This window comes from Chelonia mydas, chromosome 2 (assembly GCF_015237465.2).
Source record: "Chelonia mydas isolate rCheMyd1 chromosome 2, rCheMyd1.pri.v2, whole genome shotgun sequence".
In the NCBI taxonomy this organism is placed as follows: Eukaryota; Metazoa; Chordata; order Testudines; family Cheloniidae; genus Chelonia; species Chelonia mydas.
The window spans coordinates 233435622-233456016 of NC_057850.1; the positions used below are offsets into that span (position 1 = coordinate 233435622).

The window sequence follows — 20395 nt, forward strand, 5'->3', positions numbered from 1 at the left end:
TGTTGTTACGTTGCTGATCGATTAGGGAACATGTTCGTTTAAAGTTGCGCAATGCTCCCTTATAGCGCTGTTTGGCAGCCGCCTGCTTTGTCCACTGCTTTCAGAAAGAGCAGCCCGTTGCAGATAGCTGGTGGGGGCTTGGAACCAGGGGGGACCAGCAGCCCCCCATCAGCTCCCTGCTCCCTTAAGTTCCCTGTGCGGCAGCCGCCCAACAGGTTACCAATTGCCGGGCAGTTCAGCTATCCCTCCCCCCACTGCTATGTGCTGCTCCTGCCCTCTGCCTTGGAGCTGCCCCCGGGAGCCTCCTGGTTGCTGTGCAGGGAGGGAAGGGGGGAAGAGAGGTGCTAATGTCAGGGTGTCCCCCTCACTCAGGCTCCTGCCCCCCGCTCCTTTGCCCCATCTCCACAGAGCTGAGTGGGGGATGGGACGATGGGAGGGGAACAACACATGACAGGGCTCAGGAGGGAGGTAGCTTGCTGGCAGCAGCTGCTGTCTCAACTTGCTGATCTACTTAAAAAGGCAGTGTACTTACAGTGGGGTCAGCGTACTTAAAGGGGCAATGTGTGTGTCTCTCTCTCACACACACACACATACACACACGGTGTGTCTCTGTTTCTCTTTGCCATGCTGTCTTCCCTCTCTCCATTTGTGCGGTCTTGTAGAGTGTGAGGCTCCATTAACAACGTCTTAACCCTTGAGGCCTCAGCCGAGTGCTAGTTCATCATTTAGCAGTAAGGCATTCCCTGGGAAATATCCCACCCTCTTCCACCTTCTGACTCCACCACCTCAACCAAGCTTCACAATCACCATTGCTGTGTACAGTATTAAATCATCTGTTAAAACTTATACTGTGTGTGTTTGTGTATATATATATATATATATATATATATATATATATATATATACACACACACACACACACACACACACATATAAAAAACAGTCTTTTGTCTAGCAAAAAAAAATTCCCTGGAACCTAACCTCCCTTATTTACATTAGTTCTTATGGGAAATTGGATTTGCTTAACATCGTTTTTTTAGCATTTTTCAGGAACATAACTACAACATTAAGCAAGGAGTTACTGCAGTGTATTATGGATCATGTGGAGGCTATTTTTAAAATGATTAGACACTAGCTCCAGGACTGTTTGGTAAAATCAAAGGGCAAGTATTTAAAAATGCTGTGTTTAAGATGTTCTGCATTTGCTGACATTTTGCATATGCACATAAATTGCCTCCTTACACAATAATCAAGACATGGATAGATATTTAGCATACCTTTAATGAACAAAGACTAAATTTCCCCCTCAAGCATGCAGCTTACACACTACTTGCCTACCATTGCTAATGGAGTTGATCTAACATGCATCATACAACATTTATCTCAGGACCAGGACAACCTTGAACCAACTGCAGGAATAAAGTACCTCAGTTAACACCAAATCAAACTTGTATAAAACCAAACTTTGCAAATATTGTTCAATCCCTCTTTTGTTCAAAATTTTAATGGGACTATGTTCATATAGTAAGGACTTCAGAAAAGATGACTGACCTAGCCAAAAGATAGGCTAAAAATTATGAGTAACTTGCTGCAGGTTGAAAAAAAAACAAAAAAAAACAGCAAAACATGCAAAAAAGTCTTCTCTATTCTTTGGGCGTCAGATAATGTCTCTACCTATTGCTTTACCCTAATTGAATCTGGTACAGACTAATCATCATCCCAGTGGTCTCTTTCTTAGCCTCACCCTTTCATCAATGAAAGAATACTTGTGTTACAACTCATCATACCACTGTCCATTGGGCACTTACTTCAGCCATCCCACCATCATGAGATTCTTCAAAGTTCTGGTTAATGCACCAGTTAAGAGAACCTGTCCTTATGTGAAATCTCAGTTTAGTGCTGGCAAAGTATGCGGATACACCACCTTTTAATCCTTTGGGAGAGTGCTCTTTATCTCACAATACTAAATATCATATTTTTAAGTCTTCATGGAAGAGTTAACTCAAGCTGCTACCCAGATGTTGCCCCTAACTCCACTTCCTCAATGCTCTGTGCAGGAAATTAGTAAGCTCTCTCTAGAGAAGAAGTCACAACTACTTATTTTAAAATCAAACTAAGTGAACCACAAAGCACCATGCACCAAACGTGAACCAGAAGGAAGACATGTACTCAAAGTAGCCTCCTGGTCTCCTCCTACTATTTTGGAAAGTGCTGGTACTGCATAAGGATTATGGTTTAGTTTACAAAAGGTGGTACACTTTTAAAAAGAAAAAGCAAGGCTACAAGTTAACCATGGCAGGTATCACAACAGATTAAGAACTAAAACTTAGAAAGAAAACGTTGTTGACCATGCTTGAAACTCCACTTGCTGATCAGTGGCAAGCAGGAGGCTCTCTTTTAAGAGGGAATGAGATGATTAAGACATCAATTTCTACATGTTGTCACTTTCTTGGGTTTTCAGTTCTGTGCTTGCACTTCTGTCAGTTTTCCCTGGCACCATCAGAACAAAATTAAGATGTTGGTCAATTTCACTTTTTCTAGTCAGAACCCCATCAGAAGAATACTATATCTCACTGCTGCTCAGAAAACAAGCACCATCCAGTCAAGAGAATGAAACTGCTCATATCGAAACAAATATACCCTATTCCTCTTCACAGCATGCAGGAGACTAGGGAAAAGTTGTGAGTAACTGACAACCGTAAATATTTAGGAGGTTTCTGTAAAAAGGATTAAACTCTCCCCCAGCTCTGAGTCACTGTGAAAGTTCCAAATTTATCAGTTTTCAGCCTGCTACCTCATATCTTTTTGTAGAAGTTAAGCATTTTCACTTTCTCCATAACACTGGCTCCTCCAAACCCAGATACAGGAGTCTCGCGCAAAGCAAAGTGGCTATGAATTTTTTTATTTTTATTTTTAAGAAGAGGATAGTGTGACATTGCGCTCCTTATGTTTTATGGAAATATGCTTATGAGTGTGAATATGATGTAACTGGAATATACTGTATGCAAAAGGTCTCTTGTAAGGTATCATAACAAAAGTTATAAGCTACTGAATATATTCCTTCTAGTTGTATGCATGTAACATTCTTGTATCTGAAGCTAGAAATATGAAGCATAACTATGAGGTCCTATTGTAATTATGCAAAGTGTGGGCCATTAATGGTGGCTTGGAATCTTGATGGCTCCCATTGACCCAGACAATTGGTTATAAATGGGTTATTGACCTGCACGCCTTCCTGTGTACCTGTGGGCCAACTCAGGAAGAATGGAGACTAGGGGTCTTAAAGTGACATGTGACCATGTCACATGATGCTGGAATCCATCTTAATCCTTGTACTTTTCCATTGATGAGGTGGGGGTGGGGACAAGCACAAACAAAAGATTCCCGCCTTGTGCCAAAGCTATACAAGGGAGTGGAGCAGGACAAAGGGGGCTGCCAGTCATGAGAAAACCCCTGCTTACCACCTGAGATGTCTGCTGGATCTAACAAAGACTGTACCAGGGAAAGGATTAGGCCCAGACTAGGAAGAAGTATAGTCTGCAAAAGAAACTTATTGGAACATCTTTGAGGGTGAGATATTACCTGTAATCAGTTTCTTAATGTATTAGGCTTAGACTTGCGTTTTTTGTTTTATTTTGCTTTGTGACTTACTTTGTTCTGGCTGTTATTACTTGAAACTACTTTTTATACTTAATAAAACCACTTTTGTTGATTAATAAACCAAGACTAAGTGATTAATACCTTGGGGAGCAAACTGCTGTGCATCTCTCTCTATCAGTGTTATAGAGGGCGGACAATTTATGAGTTTACCCTACATAAACTCTATACAGAGTAAAATGTATTTATTTGGGGTTTGGATCTCATTGGGAACTGGGTGCTGGAGATAACTGAAAATAGCTCAGCAGGTCACCTAAGTCTACAGCTTTGGGGACATGGACCAGACCCTGGGTCTGTGCTGCAGTAGGCTAGTGTGTCTGGCTCAACAAGACAGGGTTCTGGAAGTCCCAAGATGGCAGGGAAAAGGGGCTCACAGGTAATTTCAGCACATCAGGTGACAGTCCCAAGGGGGTCTCTGTGACCGAACCCGTCACAGCTAGCTAAGTAGTTGTGCAATATTCTATAGAAAAAGGATATAAATAACCCATCTCTCTAATGGTCCCTCAGTTCCTTTCATTGAAGGGTCTAGTGCAAGAAACTATCAGTGTCAAGACCAGACTACACTCCTGTAGACTTTCCACTTTCTGCCAGACTGGTTCAAGCGTGATTTTCTCCTGCTGCCATGTGGATAAGAATGTCTGTGTAAATTGAAAGCTGGCTAACCTATCACATGAGTAATGATAAATAGGATGGAGACCCATCTATCTAACGTGAGGAACTGTTCCTGTTTATGTACCAGTTTTGCAATGTTTTGGACTTCTTATACAAACCAAACTCTCACAGAGCAAACATTTAATAGCTCACTTAATGGGGTTTCTGGTGCAACTGCACCTGAAAATGTCAGTTCTAGATATCATGTTACCAAAAAGATATTGACAGCTACAGAGTTGAGAAGAGCAACAAGTCTGATCATGGTGCTAGAAAGACTGAATTATTAGGAAAGATTTAAGAACTAAGTATGTACCACATAGCTTTTACTCAGCCAGGACATAGAAGGAAGGGTGACATAACAACTGTTTACAAATATCTGAAGAGTGTTCTTACTAAAGGTAATACAGGAATTATTTAGTGTAGTAAAGAGGAGTAACACTAAGAGAAAAGTGATGAAACTGTGAATAAGACGACTTATTCTGAACATTGGGAAAAGCTTCCAGACACTGAGGTGTATTCAGCTGCGGGATCATTTCCCAAGTGAAGTGATTGAAGCTCAATAAAGTGGGGCATTTAAAACTAGACTGAACAAAAACCTCAGGGAACAATCACTCACTGGGATACCTGAAGATGCATACATATTTCAGAAAATAACTTGCAGCCCTTTTCAACTGGATCTCAAAGCCTTTTACAAAGGTGGATACAAATTAACATTTTTACATTAGGTTAATGATGCAAAGGCAGAGCGACTTGCCCAGAATCATTACAGTCAGGAAAAGTTACTCATCTGGAGTATTGCTTACAGTTCTGGGTGCCACATTTCAGAAAAGATGTGGATAAATTGGAGAAAGGCCAGAGAAGAGCAAAGAACATGATTAAAAGCCTAGAAAATATGACCCATGGGGGAAGATTGAAAAAACTGGGTTTGTTTAGTCTGGAGAAGAGAAGACTGAGGAGGACATGATAACAGTTTTCAAGTACATAAAAGGTTGTTACAAGGAGGAGCGAGAATAACTGTTCTCCTTAACCTCTGAGGATAGGATAAGAACCACTGGGCTTTAATTGCGGCAAGGGCGGTTTAGGTTGGACATTAGGAAAAACTTCCCATCAGGATGATTAAGCACTGAAATGAATTGCTTAGGGACGTTGTGGAATCTCAGATTTTTAAGAGCAGGTTACACAAACACCTGTCAGGGGTGGTCTAGCTCTAGATAATACTTAGTCCTGCAGTGAGTGGAAGGGACTGGACTAGTTGACTTCTCAAGATCCCTTCCAGTCCTATGATTCTATAATTCTAACTACCACTCAAACGCTCAATCCACTAGACCAGAGCTCCAGTACTGAAGTGTTGACAAACCTTAAAGATGTTTTCTAGCTCTAGATTTTATTAAGACAGGATTCCAGTCTCCATGGCTGTCAATCTTGCACTTCTCAATATATTTAACTGCAAACATTTCAAAGGACTATGGGCACGTTTACACTTGCCATTTAAAGGGGAAAAAGTCCCTTTTTTGCGCAAAAACCGTGGGAGCGTCAATGACTTTTTGCATACAGCTCTTACCGTTGCAGTGATGTGCAAGTGGAGACACGTTCTTCCTGTTTACAGAGCTTTTAGCCTCCACAGGATATCCCACAGTACCTAGGTGATCACTCTGGCCAGCAGCTCTGCTGCTCTGATGCCAGGTAAACAGACATCCAGCCCTTCCCCCGTAAAGCCCCAGGAACTTTGAAACTCCCCTTCCTGTTTTCTTGGCAAATGCTCACTTATCATCTGGCCAGGTGACAATGCCTGCTCCACAGAGCAAAGGATCCCCTGCTTAGAGCAATGCTGAGCTACTGGAGCTGATCAGCGTTTGGGGAAAGGAGGCTGTGCAGGGACCCCCCCCGCACCCACAAGACCTATCATCAAAATGTTGAGAGCTGCACTGTGGGATAGCTGCCCTCAGTGCACTGCTCTCATCGGCCACAATGGAAGTGCTGCAAATGGAAACACACTCTGACACCCGTGGAAGTGAGTACACAAACCAGTGCTTTTCTTTCACCGGTTCACTATCACCAGTGAAACTGACAGCGCACAAACTCTGCAAGTGTAGACATAGCCTAAAGTTAACAATGTGTCATCCTTAACTCACTTGGTCTTGGCTATCTATTGCTAGTTGCTCACTGTTTTCACAGGCTTTACTTATGGCTTTAGGCAGCCTTGCACAATGCTACTTAACCATTTGCCTGAGGTAAGTAATTTTTGTGTGTGACAGGAGAGTGAATCATCAGTTTCGTCATGAGTAGGGCGGATGTATAGACTGTGTCGTTGCTACCATGTCTTCACGAGTTTCAAAGGCTTATTTAAATTTAGATATTTCTGAATTTACTTGGTAGTGGCATGAATCAAAGTACTTAAGGAAAACTACAAAATCCAAAACCTCAATCCCTCTCAAGTTTTCTCTGTTTTTTTTTTAAAACACAGAATAATTTCCTCTCCCATGTGACATGTTTCAGAGTCGCATTTCCTCTTGAATTTCTAATGCATCAACACCAGAGATGGCCTGGACCTATTTGTATTCCAGTAAAGCCCTAATCACACCAATACGTAAGCTGTTGCTTAATTTTAAGCACATGAGCAGTCAGAATATCAGGGTTGGAAGGGACCTCAGGAGGTCATCTACTCCAACCCCCTGCTCAAAGCAGGACTAATCCCAACTAAATCATCCCAGTCAGGGCTTTGTCAAGCTGGGCCTTAAAAACCTGTAAGGAAGGAGATTCCACCACCTCCCTAGGTAACCCGTTCCAGTGCTTCACCACCCCCCTAGTGAAAAAGTTTTTCCTAATATCCAACCTAAACCTCCCCCACTGCAACTAGTCCAGCTCACATAATGAATTACTCATGCACTTAAGTACTGGCATGAGCAGGGCCTTACTGGCATACTAAGGGCAGATATAGTAGATGAAACGAACCATTCAGATTTTATTTTAAAAAAATGTTTAACGACCACTGGGTGGATTTTTTGTTAGACATTTCCCACCGAATTAGTCAAAAATTTGACATAATATATAGTAGCTCTACAGTGACTGAGGAAAAGTTTCCCCTCCCCCTTGTTTATCCCAAGGACCAGGCTATACTGAGGAAAGAATTAATACTTTAAAGACTACATTGCTTTCATACTGCTGCAGCTAGAGTATTTTTCCAAAAACCATGTATTCAACAGATTACATGCTGAGACCTAGCATTCATTCCCTGTTCTCTTTCAGACTGCAACAAGTTTATATGGCAGTTATAAAACCCTGAAAAACAATCACTTATGAGAGAAACAACAACAAATCCGTAACTATCAAGCAGTCAGAATGTCACATCATCATGCAAAGTCACAATGTATTAAATCAGATTTAAATGTTAAACAAGCTTGCTTTCACTGATCTATTCAATACATGCACGGAAATCATGTTACAATTTTTTAAAAAGCAATAGGGAACCTCCTAGATCTGCAAACTCCTAAACTGAGTCACATATGATCTTATTACTGTAGCTCTGTCCTTCCTCCCTCCCTCCCTCCCTGTTGTCTGTCGCCTTCCTGTCTAAAACCTTTTCGGGGTGGGGGTAAGGGCCTTGCCTTTTTACTGGTTTCTCTAATGCACCTTACGAACACGGTTGCTAGTACCCAAGTGAGTTAAGAAGTTAGCTAGTAGTGCCAGGCTGAACAAGGATTCATACTGCACATTCACAAAGCTCCCCCGTTCAGCCTCTAGACTCCCACCCCATTTCACAAATGCCACAGAAAAGCAGCACCTTTGGGGTGCGTACAGCACCCTCCACAAAGCAGGGAGCCGAGGAGATGAGGGGCGCTCCCATCCTTTAGAGCGGCACGGGGATAAAGCCGCTTCCCTTATGGAAAGTGCCACGGGGTATTTCGCGGCCGCTCTGCACGGCCAGGCCCTTGGGCCGAGCCCCCAAGGCGTTGAAGGGCTGGGCGGCAGGCGGACAAAGGGCCCGGGCATTTCACGGTCTGGCTTTAGGGCCGGGAGCCCTGGCCACGCTGACACTGACCGGGGCCCGTGGGGGGCAGCCCCGCCCTGCAGGGGGCCGGGGAGCCAGCGCTGGCACTGCCCTGAGGCGGCCGGGGCTGGCTCCCTGCCCTGCACGCCGCCCGCGGCCCCCCCGGGTGGGGGGGCAGACCCAGCACCGCCGGGCAGCGCCCCACACTTCAGCCCCCGGGGAAGCAGCGGCCGGTGCCCTGCCCCATCCCGCTGGGCACGGGGGTGGCCAGCCCCGTCCCGGGCAGCGGGTCACGCAGTCCTTGCCGCGCGGGCTGCCCGGGCAAAGGGCCCGGGTTGGGCCGCGGACCGAACGGGCGGAAACCCGCAGCGGCAGCGAGCGCGGCCCCCCAGCCCCGTACCTTGGCCATGGCGGGAGAAGGCGGCGGCGGCAGAGGCGCGCTCGGGGCCCGGCTGGCTCAGGTCTGTCCCCCCGGGGGCCCCGGAGTGACTCTGGGCGCGGCGCAGCGGGAGCCCCTGGCGCTGTTCCCTGGGTGTCTCTGTGCCCGGCGCCGCTCGCTCGCTGGGAGCCCCGTGTGCGGGCCGCAGGGGGTGGGAATTGGGTCCGGGCCCAGCGGCCGCTCCTCCTTCGCCTCCGGAAGCGCATTCCTTCCCGCGGCCGTCAGGCCCGGCCCCTGGGCGGGGGAGCAGCTTGGCGGGGGTTCCTCGGGGGCCCGGAAACTGGGAATAGGGCCCCGGCCCCGCTGACTCACCTACCCCTAGGGGCACCCACAATCCCCAGTGTAGGGGACCCCCCCGCCGCCGCCGCCGCCGCCCCCAACACTGTATCGTCAGGGCAAGTTACACGGCCGCTGCCCAAGTGTAAGAGCCTCTTGCTCCCCCTCAAAGCTGCAGCAGTGTGTTTGTTGCTTTTAATTACAAGCCTGGCGGTCTTTGGTGGTGGGGTTTTATTCGTTTGTTTATTTATTTATAGGCCCCACCACCTGGTTTCAAGTGATTGTATGAGGCTCTCAGCTTCCAGCTAAAAGAAAAAGTAAGTGTCTAGCCTTCCGGGCTATGGAGTAGGGTTGCCAGGTGTCCGGTTTTTGACTGGAACAGCCGGTCGAAAAGGGGCCTTGGCAGCTCTGGTTGGCCACAGCTGACAAGGCCACTAAAAGTCCAGTTGGCCACAGCAGGGCTAAGGCAGGCTCCCCCTCCCACACCCTGAACTGCTCATTTCTGGCCCCACCCCAGAGCCCATACCCCCTCCCGCATCCCTAACCCCCTCCAATACCCCCCATCCCCAAGCACCCTCCTGCTCTTCCTAGCTAGCAGCCACCTCAGCTCAGTAGCTCTGCTCTCCACAAGCAACGGGTGGCTGCTTGGGGAGGAGGGGTCAGGTGGAGATGCTCCGAATTTGCAGCTCTCTTCCCCCATAGTCCCTACCTAGGAGCTTCCACTTCAACCCTTCTGAGCTCTCTAGGGTATGTCTACACTGCAATTAAATGCCCTGCTGCCCTGGCTTAGCAGACTGGGGCTGTAACATTACTGTGTAGACATTTTACAATAGTGTTTAAAATCTCTCCCTGGTGAGGTGAAGGGTATTTGAATCACACATTCCATCTCCTCTGCCCAGGTGCCAACTTTCCAAAGTGCCGGGGAGTGCTCAACCCTCAGCTCTGCCCCACACTCCGCCCCTTCCCCCAAGGCCTCACCTCTGCCCCGCCTCTTCCCACCCAGTTCTGCCCTCTCCTCTGAGCACATTGCGTCCTTGCTCCTCACCCAGCCTCCTGCACGCTGTGAAACAGCTGATTGCGGTGGGAGGTGCTGATCCGTTGGGCCTGCCAGCAGGCGGGAGGCACTAGGAGGTGGTGGGGAGCTAATGGGGAGCTGCTAGTGGATGCTCAGCACACACCATTTTTTCCCCATGGGTGCTCCAGCCCTGGAGTACCCATGGAGTCGGTACCTATGCCTGCTTGGGCGTTGTGGTGAAAATGAGCAAGTGAGCAAGGGTGGGGGAGAGTGAGCAATGGAAGGAGGGGGGATGGAGTGAGCAGGGGGCGGGGAAAAGGTGTTTGGTTTTCCGCAATTAGAAAGTTTGCAGCCCTATGAGAGAAGTTTGAAAATGTGACCTGGCTGCACACCAAAGGCTCAAAACCCAGAAAATAAATGCAAAGAACACAAAATGTATTAATCTCATGATTTTTAAGGCCTGACACATGATTTTTTGAATACCTGCAGTTGGCATTATTGCTGTTAGTACAATCTGCCTAGGCTTCACATTGTCTTTGGAGTTTTATCCTCCAGCTATTTGTCATCATTGTTTATCCCTGATCCTGTGTGGGTGCTCTCTCTGTACTCTCTCAACTCTCTCCCAAAGTTGTAAAACTGTGTTTGACAAGACACTTCTCTCTGAAGTTTCTTTCCTTTCTCCTAAAGTTGGGCAGTTTTTCTACATTGCATCTTAGTATATCAGATAATTTGAGGAACCGTCTTTCTACACTTCCTTATAATTTCAGTAGAAAATGTTTATCTCAGGCTCTCCCTTGTAATGTTAATTTCAGTCACTAGTCAGAATTTGGACTGTGCTTTGTGTCTTCCATTTTCCACCTCTAATTTAAAGTCACTGATTATATATTTGGTGAGTCTCCCCTCTTTAGGCAATATGACACGGAGAGTACCCCAAATCCTGGGACACATTTTCCCAAGTTCCTGAAGCAGCAGCTGATAAATTGGATGCTGCTGGTTTCTGACTCATCACCATTTCTAGGCCCAATAATCCTGCTTTAAAGGTGAACAGCAGAGGTGAAAAAGAAAATGTATTTGTGCCCTTACCTTAGACTGATCCTTTATGATTTATAAAGATTACCTTAAAGATTTTCCAAAAGTGAACTTTATTTTGAAGAGACAAGGTGATGAGTTAATATCTTTTACTGGATCATCATCAGCTGTTGGTGAGAGACAAGCTTTCAAGATTATATATAGCTCTTTCTTCAGGTCTGAGAAATGTACTCAGACTTGCAGCTTATCTACACTGGCAATTTCACACAGGGGTGTGAAAAACCACCCCCCTGAGCGCAGCAAGTTTCAGCACTGTAAAGCGCCAGTGTAGACAGTGCACCAGTGCTGGGAGCTACGCCCCTCATGGAGGTGGGTTTTTACAGCGCTTTAGCATTGCCAGCGTAGACTAGCCCTCAGAGTGCCAAGCTAAATGCAAGGTGGAACAGATTGTTTAGCATAAGTAGTTACTACACATTTCAAGGGACCATTCCAGGTGAAGTGTCCCATTAACACCTCTCCATTCATGGGAGGAGGGGGAAAGAAAAAAAGCTGGAGGGGAGGGGTTTAAGTGGAATATAGCTTGTTGCAATAAGCCATAAATCCAGTGTCTGTATTCCGTGCACGATTTTTAGTATCTAGCAAAGTTATGAATGTAAGTTCCTGGGTTTGTCATTTCAAGGTGTTGTGCAGGTTTCTTTTGAGGATGAGGACTAAGATGGGATTCTGAAGGAACTGACAGACTGAATCAGCAACATAGCTTAAAAAAAACAAGCAGGCAAACTCCAGATATGTATTGATTCCTTACATCTCAATAAAGCTCTATAATGCTGTTATCCTTCACCAACAATTGAACAGATCCTGCAATAACTTAATAAAAGGCAAAGGTCTTTTCTGGTTTAGGTGTTATAGATGGCTCCTTGCAGCTAAAACTTGATGCAGAAAGCTCTTAATTGGCTACCTTCTGGACTCCTAGCAGATATAGGTAGCTGTGAAAGAAATGCCAAATAGGAATTTGGTTGAGAGGTTTGAGGAGGCTGAGGCAATTGCAGATAACATTTTAGTGCTTGTTTACACTACCGCTTAAGTCAATGTAAGTTATGTTGCTCACGGGTGTGAAAAAGCCACCCCCTGAGCAATGTATGCTGGCGGGAGATGCTCTCCTATTGACATAGCTTCCACCTCTAGTTGAGGTGGAGTAATTATGCTGACGGAAGAGTGCTCTCCTGTTGGCCTACAGCATCTTCACCATATGCGCTACAGTGGTCCAGCTGCATCGGTGCAGCTGAGCTGAAGTAGTGCAGTAGTGTAGACTAGCCCTTAGTCTAAGGCCTTGTCTACACTGCCACTTTCAGCACTGCAACTTTCTTCGCCCCCCCCCCCCCCCCCCCGAGCAACGCAAATTTCAGCACTGTAAAGTGGCAGTGTAGATAGTGCTACAGCGCTGGGAGCTATTCCCCTTATGGAGGTGGTTTTATTGCAGCACTGGGAGAGCTCTCTACTACACAGCCACGGCAGCGCTTTAATGTCAGCTGTGTAGATATACCCTTTGGCCTGGGCTGCACGGGGGGGAGGGGGAGGGAAAGGGAAGGCGCGGTTTCGAACTAAGATTCGCATAGATGAAGTTGAAGTATCTTAGTTCGACTTACCTGGCTGTCGTCACGGCAGCGAGTCGACCATGGCGGCTCCCCCGTCAACTCCTCTTACTCCTCCTGCCGAGGTGGAGTACAGGCGTCAATTCGGGGATCAATCGATCACTATCCGCTGATGCAGCGGGTAATAAAGATGTAGCCTTAGTTTGGTTGTGTAGACTCCCTCAAAGAGGCTAATGCTGATCTCAATCATAGCGTGATTATGCTGCTCAACACAGCATGCCAAGTGAGTCTAAAACTGAGTAAGAAAAAAGACACTGCACCTATCAGCTTTGCTGTATATTGGACACCTTCTAATGGTAGAGGGTTTAAAAATAGACCCTGAGAAGGTTGAAGTAATTTTGAGCATGTCCTGTCCACAAAATGTGGAAGACAGAGTTTTGTGGGGGATTTGTAAATTAACTGTCCAGGTTCTGCACAGCTCTACTTTTCACTAGTACAAGTAGGTGAATGATTGACATAGGATAGATTTAAGCAGCAGGCTGCAACTTTATTAAATATACTTTGGGGACTGGCACTACATTGTCCATTCCCAGCTGTCATGTACCAGGCATTTAATTAGTTCCAGTGCAGGTTACAGGGCTTTGGCCATGTATGAAACTACAGACTCTGTTCAGTTGTGCAACTTTTCCCCTGGCAGAGGCCAGAAGGCTGAGTGGGGGAAACTTCACTCTGCAAAAACTTCAAGCTTCTCCTCCCACATAAGCACAAGGTCCACCTGTGCAGGAGTCTCATTTACCTCTGGGAGCTGGCCTTTTTAGCCTTTACCTGCACTGATGAGTCAGTAACTGTAACAGCATTATATGAACCTCAATTCCTAGTATTTCTAACCCACCTGTGCTTCCAGGAGGCTGTGAGGAAGGCAAGAAAACCCACTGGACTGCATGCCAATGGTGAATTGTGGGCAGGGTAGCTAGAAATGGGTTGGGTTGGGGAGAAGAGGCTGAGAACTGAATAGACTGGGGTATGTGTGTGTGTTAGAACTGATGCCTTTCATTGGACTACTAATTTTTAGTCAGGCTAATATGTTTTTATAGGAATTTTGCGCTATTTGTTGTTAGAAATCTTAATAAAGGGTTATTTAAAATAAACAATATGATACCATGTTATAAGGTAAATAGCATTATCAAAGTTTACTTATAGCATTATACACATAAGAACATAAGAATGGCCATACTAGGTCAGACCAAAGGTCCATTTAGCCCATTTAGCTGTCTTCTGACAGTGGCCAATGCCAGGTGCTTCAGAGGGAATGAGCAGAACAGGTAATCGTCAAGTGATCCAACCCCTGGTACCCATTCCCAGCTTCTAACAAAATTTCACAAGAATTGTAATGGGTCCAACAAAGTACTATTGAATTCAATTAAAATAGTCCTCCTGCCCCCCTCTTTTCATTGGTATTTTTAATTGGAGGAATTGGTAATGTTGCCTTGCATTTTGTGTCAGTTCTTTGTAATATATATTAAGTGTGCATAAACAGTTTAAGGAATATATTCTCAAGATGTAGAATGTACCAGGTCAACTGGAAATATTGGCAAAGCAGTATGTGTTCCAGTATATATTTGTAATCTGTTCATTTAATAATATTTAATTTTTATGGATTAGATGCCATAGAGCCCCCTTTTAGCCAATAACCAAATTAAGGTAGAAATTCAGAGATCCCATGAACAGATGATAATGGTGAAAACAAGAACAGATCTGAGTGTAGGTTAGCATCTTAGATACTCTCTTTAAAATATTTATGGCATCTTTTGAATATGGCATTGCTTAATAGGCACATCTAGTTTAGTTAGCCATTAGAAATAGATTACTCCAGCTAACGACTGACCTAGCCACTGATTCGAACCTAACCCAGGGGTTCTGAAAATTTTTCATTCATGGACTACATTTTAATACAGAGAGTGTTTCATGGACCACCCATTTTCCCACTGATGACTGAGCAGACCATTTCTTCCTGTGAGTCACTATATAACACTCATGTGGCAATTACAGTAATTGCTTACATGAAGAGTAATTTTAGGAAAGTGTTCAATTCTTTAAAGCTATTCTTAAATGCAGTTTAACATCTGGCAATAAAAAGGAGGAGCCAGCACTGTGGACCCCCAGCAAGTACCCCATGGATCACCAATACTCTGTGGACCACAGTTTGAAAACCTCTGATCTAATCTCTTTGGGTAAGTCTACACAGCAAAGACAAACCCTCAACTGGCCCTTGCCAGCCGACTTGGCTCACAGGGCTCGGGCTACAAGGCTGCTTCATGGCTGTGTAGACTTCTGGGCGCTCTGGGACCCTCCATGTCACAGGGTCCTAGAGCCCAGGCTCTAGCCTGAGCCAGGAAGTCTACATAGCAATGGAACAGCCCTGCCGTGGTTTTTCCTTTGCGGCGGAGACACACTCTTTGTGTCTCAGTTTCATCTGTAAAATGAGATAATTATACTTGCCTGCCTCACTAGGTTGTACTGAGGAATAATTAGTTAATATTTGCAAACTGTTTTGAAGATGTAAAATTCTATAAAGTATTATTAATAATAATTATTTATATTACAATAGTGACTAGTGGTCCTAATAGAGATCCAGATCCCATTGTGCTAGGTACTGTACAAAAGTAAGAGACAGTTCCTGCCCTGAAGGGTTTACAGTCTAAATAGATAAGACAAAGAGCATGAGAGGAAGGAGAGAAGCCAAGTAACTTTCCCAATAACACTCAACAGGTCAGTGACAGAGCCAGAAATAGAGCCCAGGTCTCTTGAGAGTCACTCCACACTGCCCCTATGGTATCAGCACTTCTTATTTTCCAGTTCTATGATTTGGAGACTTCAAGTGACAGAGATCCATGACATCAACAAGTAAGATGATCCAATGGTTTCTTATCCTCACTGTTAAAAAGGTGTGCCTATTTCTAGTCTGAACCTATCTAGCTTCAGATTCTAGCCATTAGATTTTGTTATGCCTTTGCCTGCTAAATTAAAGAGCCCTCTACTATCAGAAGTCTTCTCCCTCATATCATTCTTTTCTAAACCCTTTCCAATTTACCAAAATCCTTTTGAAAGTGTGGAACCCAGAACTGAACACAGTAATGGCCTCACTAATGCTGTAGAAAGAGGTAATATCTCCCCACTTCTACTCAATAGTCCCCAACACATACATTGGCTTACACTGGGTCTCTTAGCTACAGTATCACACTGGCATCTTGTGTTTAGTTGGTTATTCCAAGTCCTTTCTAGAGTAACTGTTTTCTAGTGAAACCTGTAAGTGTGACCTATATTTTTTTTTTACCTAGATGTCTGACATTGCATTTGGTTATATTAAAACACATACTGTTCAAACAAACCCAGCTTTCCAAGTGATCCAGATTGCTCTGTAGGACTAACTTATACTTGCGTATCATTCCACCATTGCCCTCTGCAAACTTTACTAGCAATTATTTTATATTTTCTTCCAGATTATTGTTAACAATATTGAATTATATTGAGCCAAGAACAGAACCCTGTAGGGTGTCACAAGAAATATCCCGAATGGATGATGAGTCTGCATTTGCAATGTTTGAGATCCATCAATTAGTCAGTTTTTAATCCATTTACTATGAGCTACATTGACTTTTGTATAGGAGGGGTAGGCTCTGAGGGTTACAAAACACTCACTGAGGCCTTTGTATAGATTGCCCTTGACCCTAGGGAATCCACAGAGCTTGGGAACATGACCCAAAGCTCATTTGAAGAAGAGGTAAATATTACCCTCCCATAGAGTTTTTTTTCCCCCTGGATTCTTTTCTTCTGGATTTTACCATTGAGAGGGTGCTCCAGCTCTTAAACTTTAATATTATTTATTTTTGTGTGGAAAAAAAAAAAGTTAAGCTTTTTTGAGGGGGAGATGGGTGGGGAAAGGGGTTTCTTTTGACCTGCTGAAGAATATGGAGGAAATAGGAAATTGGTCTCTGATTGGTCTGAGATAATCTGGGCAGAGGACAATTTTATGCTAATCAGTCCTTTTGCACACTGTGAGAGGAAGAGGAGGTATATACAGATGAGGTGATCACAGGCAAGAAGAGAAGTCAGGAAACAAGAAGGGGAGAGTCTAAAGGAAAGAACTAGCACTTTCTGTCAGTGACAGACAAGAAGCCCTGCCTCCAGAAAACCCACTCAGTCATTTGGAATTAGGAGATCCTCCTGACCTAAGTATGAAAATGACTACACACATTAAATATTGGGCAGGTCCCATTACTTTTAAAATAGTGACTCTTCCTTTGTCATTGGTGAGATACTGTCCTGCTTTGACATACACCTCTACCCTGATATAATGCTGTCCTCGGGAGCCAAAAAATCTTACCGAGTTATTGGTGAAACTGCGTTATATCGAACTTGCTTTGATCCACCGGAGCGTGCAGCCCCGCCCCCCCCGGAGCGCTGCTTTACCGCGTTATATCCGAATTTGTGTTATATCGGGTCACGTTATATCGGGGTAGAGGTGTATTTCTAAAATAGCTCTACCCACCGTTACGCAGTGCCTCCCCTTTTTTACACACCTAATGTCGCTCTCCACACTCCAACACCTTAAAACGGTTTCTTCCTCTCTCTTTGTCTCTCTCTTTTTTTCTAGACTGTTACACAAAAACTTTTGGCAGAGCAACTCATACTGAAGGAGATGATTGTACTAGGATTCCAATGATTCACAGCCAACTGCTCTCCTACTTTCAAAGGTCTACTACGGAATTTCCACCTAACAACATAGTTCTCATAGGAGTTTTTTTGTTCACTAGGATCTAAAGGCTGAACTTAATGGTAGTTTTGCCTGACTACAGATTTGTTCCATTATCTTTTCATCTCATTTCCATAAGAGGCTCTTCCATAGCAACTTCCTGTACGGTTATTCTGGCTGCATTCTGTGTTTTACACCAGGTGTTTGTTTTCCTCTCCATGCCAGCAGCGCTCATCATTTTATAGCTGGCATCTCTTTAGTTTGTAGCAGTACTTGCATATCCCACAGAACCACTCAAAACAAATATTCAATATCTTTTAAAAAACTAATCAGTTTACCTTTTGTACACACAATCACAACTTTTATTGCCAGATTATATTATCATTTATAAAAATCCAAATCCAAAACTCCATTCTGATGCCAGATAGGTTGAATGAACAGACCAGGACAAAAATAATTGTTGTCAGTGAACTAATAATAATTAGAATGTTCAGGAATAATTCTGTAACGTTATTGACATGAACTGTGACCATATAAATCATTGTTGCAACCAGGGTCCTATGGTTGCACCAGGTCTTGTACATAGGAGGCCAAGTAAGGTGTCTATGGAAAGTTTGTAGTTTGCTGGTTATGATTATGCCATCTGTATGTGTGTATATTTCTTGTATTTGCGGTTATGAATATTGGCTATGCACTTGTATCTCAATGTGTTTGATTCTAAGTAGCTTCAGTGAAGTATTTGGTCAGCTTTTTGAGAAAGGACTTTTCTCAGTAAGTGCCCAATCAAGAAACATTTAACTGACAATGGACTTTGGGAGACGCCAGTCCACACCTGAGCTTTCCTAGGAATGTTCAAACCAACGTGTAAACAGTGGCATCAGCCTGCAAAAAGCTGAATCATTCATAGACATGTGACTTGCCCAGGTGGCTACAAACTCCATCTTGTTGCTGTGACTTTGCACAAAAGAACAAAGGGGTTTCCGCCCACAAGAGAGGAAAATATAAAAGACCCTGGAAGCCTCACCATTTGGTCTTCAGCTGGCTTAAAAGATGGCCTCTTCACCCCAAAGAGATACCTGAAAGAAACTGGAACAAAGGACAGTAACTACAGGGATGTGAGTGATTGCTGGACCCAGACTAGGTAGGAGTCCAGTCTGTGAAAGAAGCTTATTGGAACATCTCTGGGGGTGAGATTTCATCTATAATCAGTTTCTTAATGTATTAGGCTTAGACTTGCGTGTTTTTGTTTTATTTTGCTTGGTAACTTACTTTGTTCTGTCTGTTATTACTTGGGACCACTTAAATCCTACTTTTTATATTTAATAAAATCACTTTTGCTTATTATTGAAACCAAAGTTAGTGACTAATACCTGGGGGAGCAAACAGCTGTGCATATCTCTCGATCAGTGTTATAGAGGGTGGACAATTTATGAGTTTACTCTGTATAAGCTTTATACATAGTAAAACGGATTTATTTGGGGTTTGGACCCCATTGGGAACTGGGTATCTGGGTGCTGGAGACAGGAGCACTTCTTAAGCTGTTTTCAGTTAAGTTTGGGGGATGTGGTTCAGACCTGGGTCTGTGTTGCAGCAGGCTAGTGTGTCTGGCTCAACAAGCAGGGTACTGAAGAGCCAAGCTGTCGGGGAAAACAGGCTCAGAGGTAGTCTCAGCACATCAGCTGGCAGTCCCGAGAGGGTTTCTGTGACCCAACCTGTCACAAATTCCTCCAGTAACTATGAAAGCAGGAGGCTGGTTAGTTCAAAGATTCCAACTGTGAAGGTATCCGGTATAGTCATTTGTTAGAAAAATGTAATGCAAATACTTGTTCTAAAAGCAAAAGCTTACTTTAAATAGGATAACCACATTAAATGTCTGCATTTCTTAGCAGGTGGAAAGCATTTGGCCAACAGCCTTATGCCTCACAACATACTCAAGGTCTGTGGCTGTTTTGTGTAACCACACACTTCAGCTTTCATGCAGAAGCTGAGGTTTAGCTAAAACTAAAATTACCCAAGTAGACCATAGTCTGTCCTCAGACAAGTACGTGCTGAAGTAAATGAGAGTTTGGTGTCTCCTTGCCCAGCCAGTCCCAATTTCTCTGCCACACAAGCTCCTTCACCTCCAGTTCCTCTCAGTGCCAGACCTTCCCCAGTCCTAGTTTCCTCCCCTAGCTCCCAGCCTTCTTACCCAACTAGTCCAAGTATTCCCCTTACCCTGGCTCCCAATTCCTGGCTCCCCCTATGGATCCTTGATCTAATCTACTCCTTGTGGGCCTCCCACCCTCCAGGCTGGGCTGTTCCTCCTTCTTCATGCTGCTTGAGTTCCAGCAGGGGAAGCATTGAGAGCACAAGAGAGGCAGTCTCCTCAATATCAGGGTCCTAGGTGCTAGGTTATATGGGCCCATGAGGCCTGGGCTCCACCAGTAGACTGGACATGTGACCGAGACTGATGTTTGAGCTGTGGTGCAACCAGAAGAGGGGGCCCAAATTACCTGCCCAATCTCCCCAAATTTGAGTGGTGGTGTGACCCTAGGTGCCAGGTATGATGGAGGTATGCCAGGTATTTTTATCCTACCTTGGTCATTCTCCATACTCCAAAGTATAGGGGACTCCATCCATTACACCCCTCTGGGGGTTCTGCGCCATGCCCCTTGGGCTGCATCAAAACGGTTACAAACCTAGTATCTATTTCTCAGAGTATGTTTACACTATGGAGACTGTACTGGCATAGCTATGGTGATATAGCTATGCTGTATAACCCCATAGTGTAGCTGTAGCCTACACCAATGGAAGGGACTTTTCCATTGGTGCAGGAATGTCAGACAATGGTAGCTAAGTTGATAGAAGCATTCTTCCATCAACATAGCTATGCACACCGGGGGATAGGTCAGCATAGCTAGGCTGAGGATGTGGTTTTTCACACTCTTGACTGACAGCTGTGTCGTCCTAAATTAAATATGGACCAGGCCTCAGTTCCTGTGACTGGTTCCACAGC

General features: G+C 44.7%; 1 protein-coding gene and 1 long non-coding RNA gene across 2 annotated transcripts in view; one reads left to right on the forward strand and one right to left on the reverse strand.

Annotated features, from left to right (window-relative positions):
• ITGB1 (integrin subunit beta 1) overlaps nt 1-9218 on the reverse strand; it is a 74222-nt gene extending 65004 nt beyond the window's left edge. The window contains exon 1 of the mRNA XM_037890965.2: nt 8697-9218. Coding sequence (XP_037746893.1) covers nt 8697-8705 — 9 coding nt within the window. The 5' untranslated portion in view covers nt 8706-9218. The remainder of the gene's footprint in view (nt 1-8696) is intronic.
• On the forward strand, nt 8208-18747 carry LOC119565421. Its single transcript, XR_005224076.2, has 3 exons — nt 8208-8757; nt 9269-9328; nt 15417-18747. It is a non-coding gene; the product is annotated as an uncharacterized LOC119565421 (long non-coding RNA).
• Nucleotides 18748-20395: the final 1648 nt, after the last annotated feature.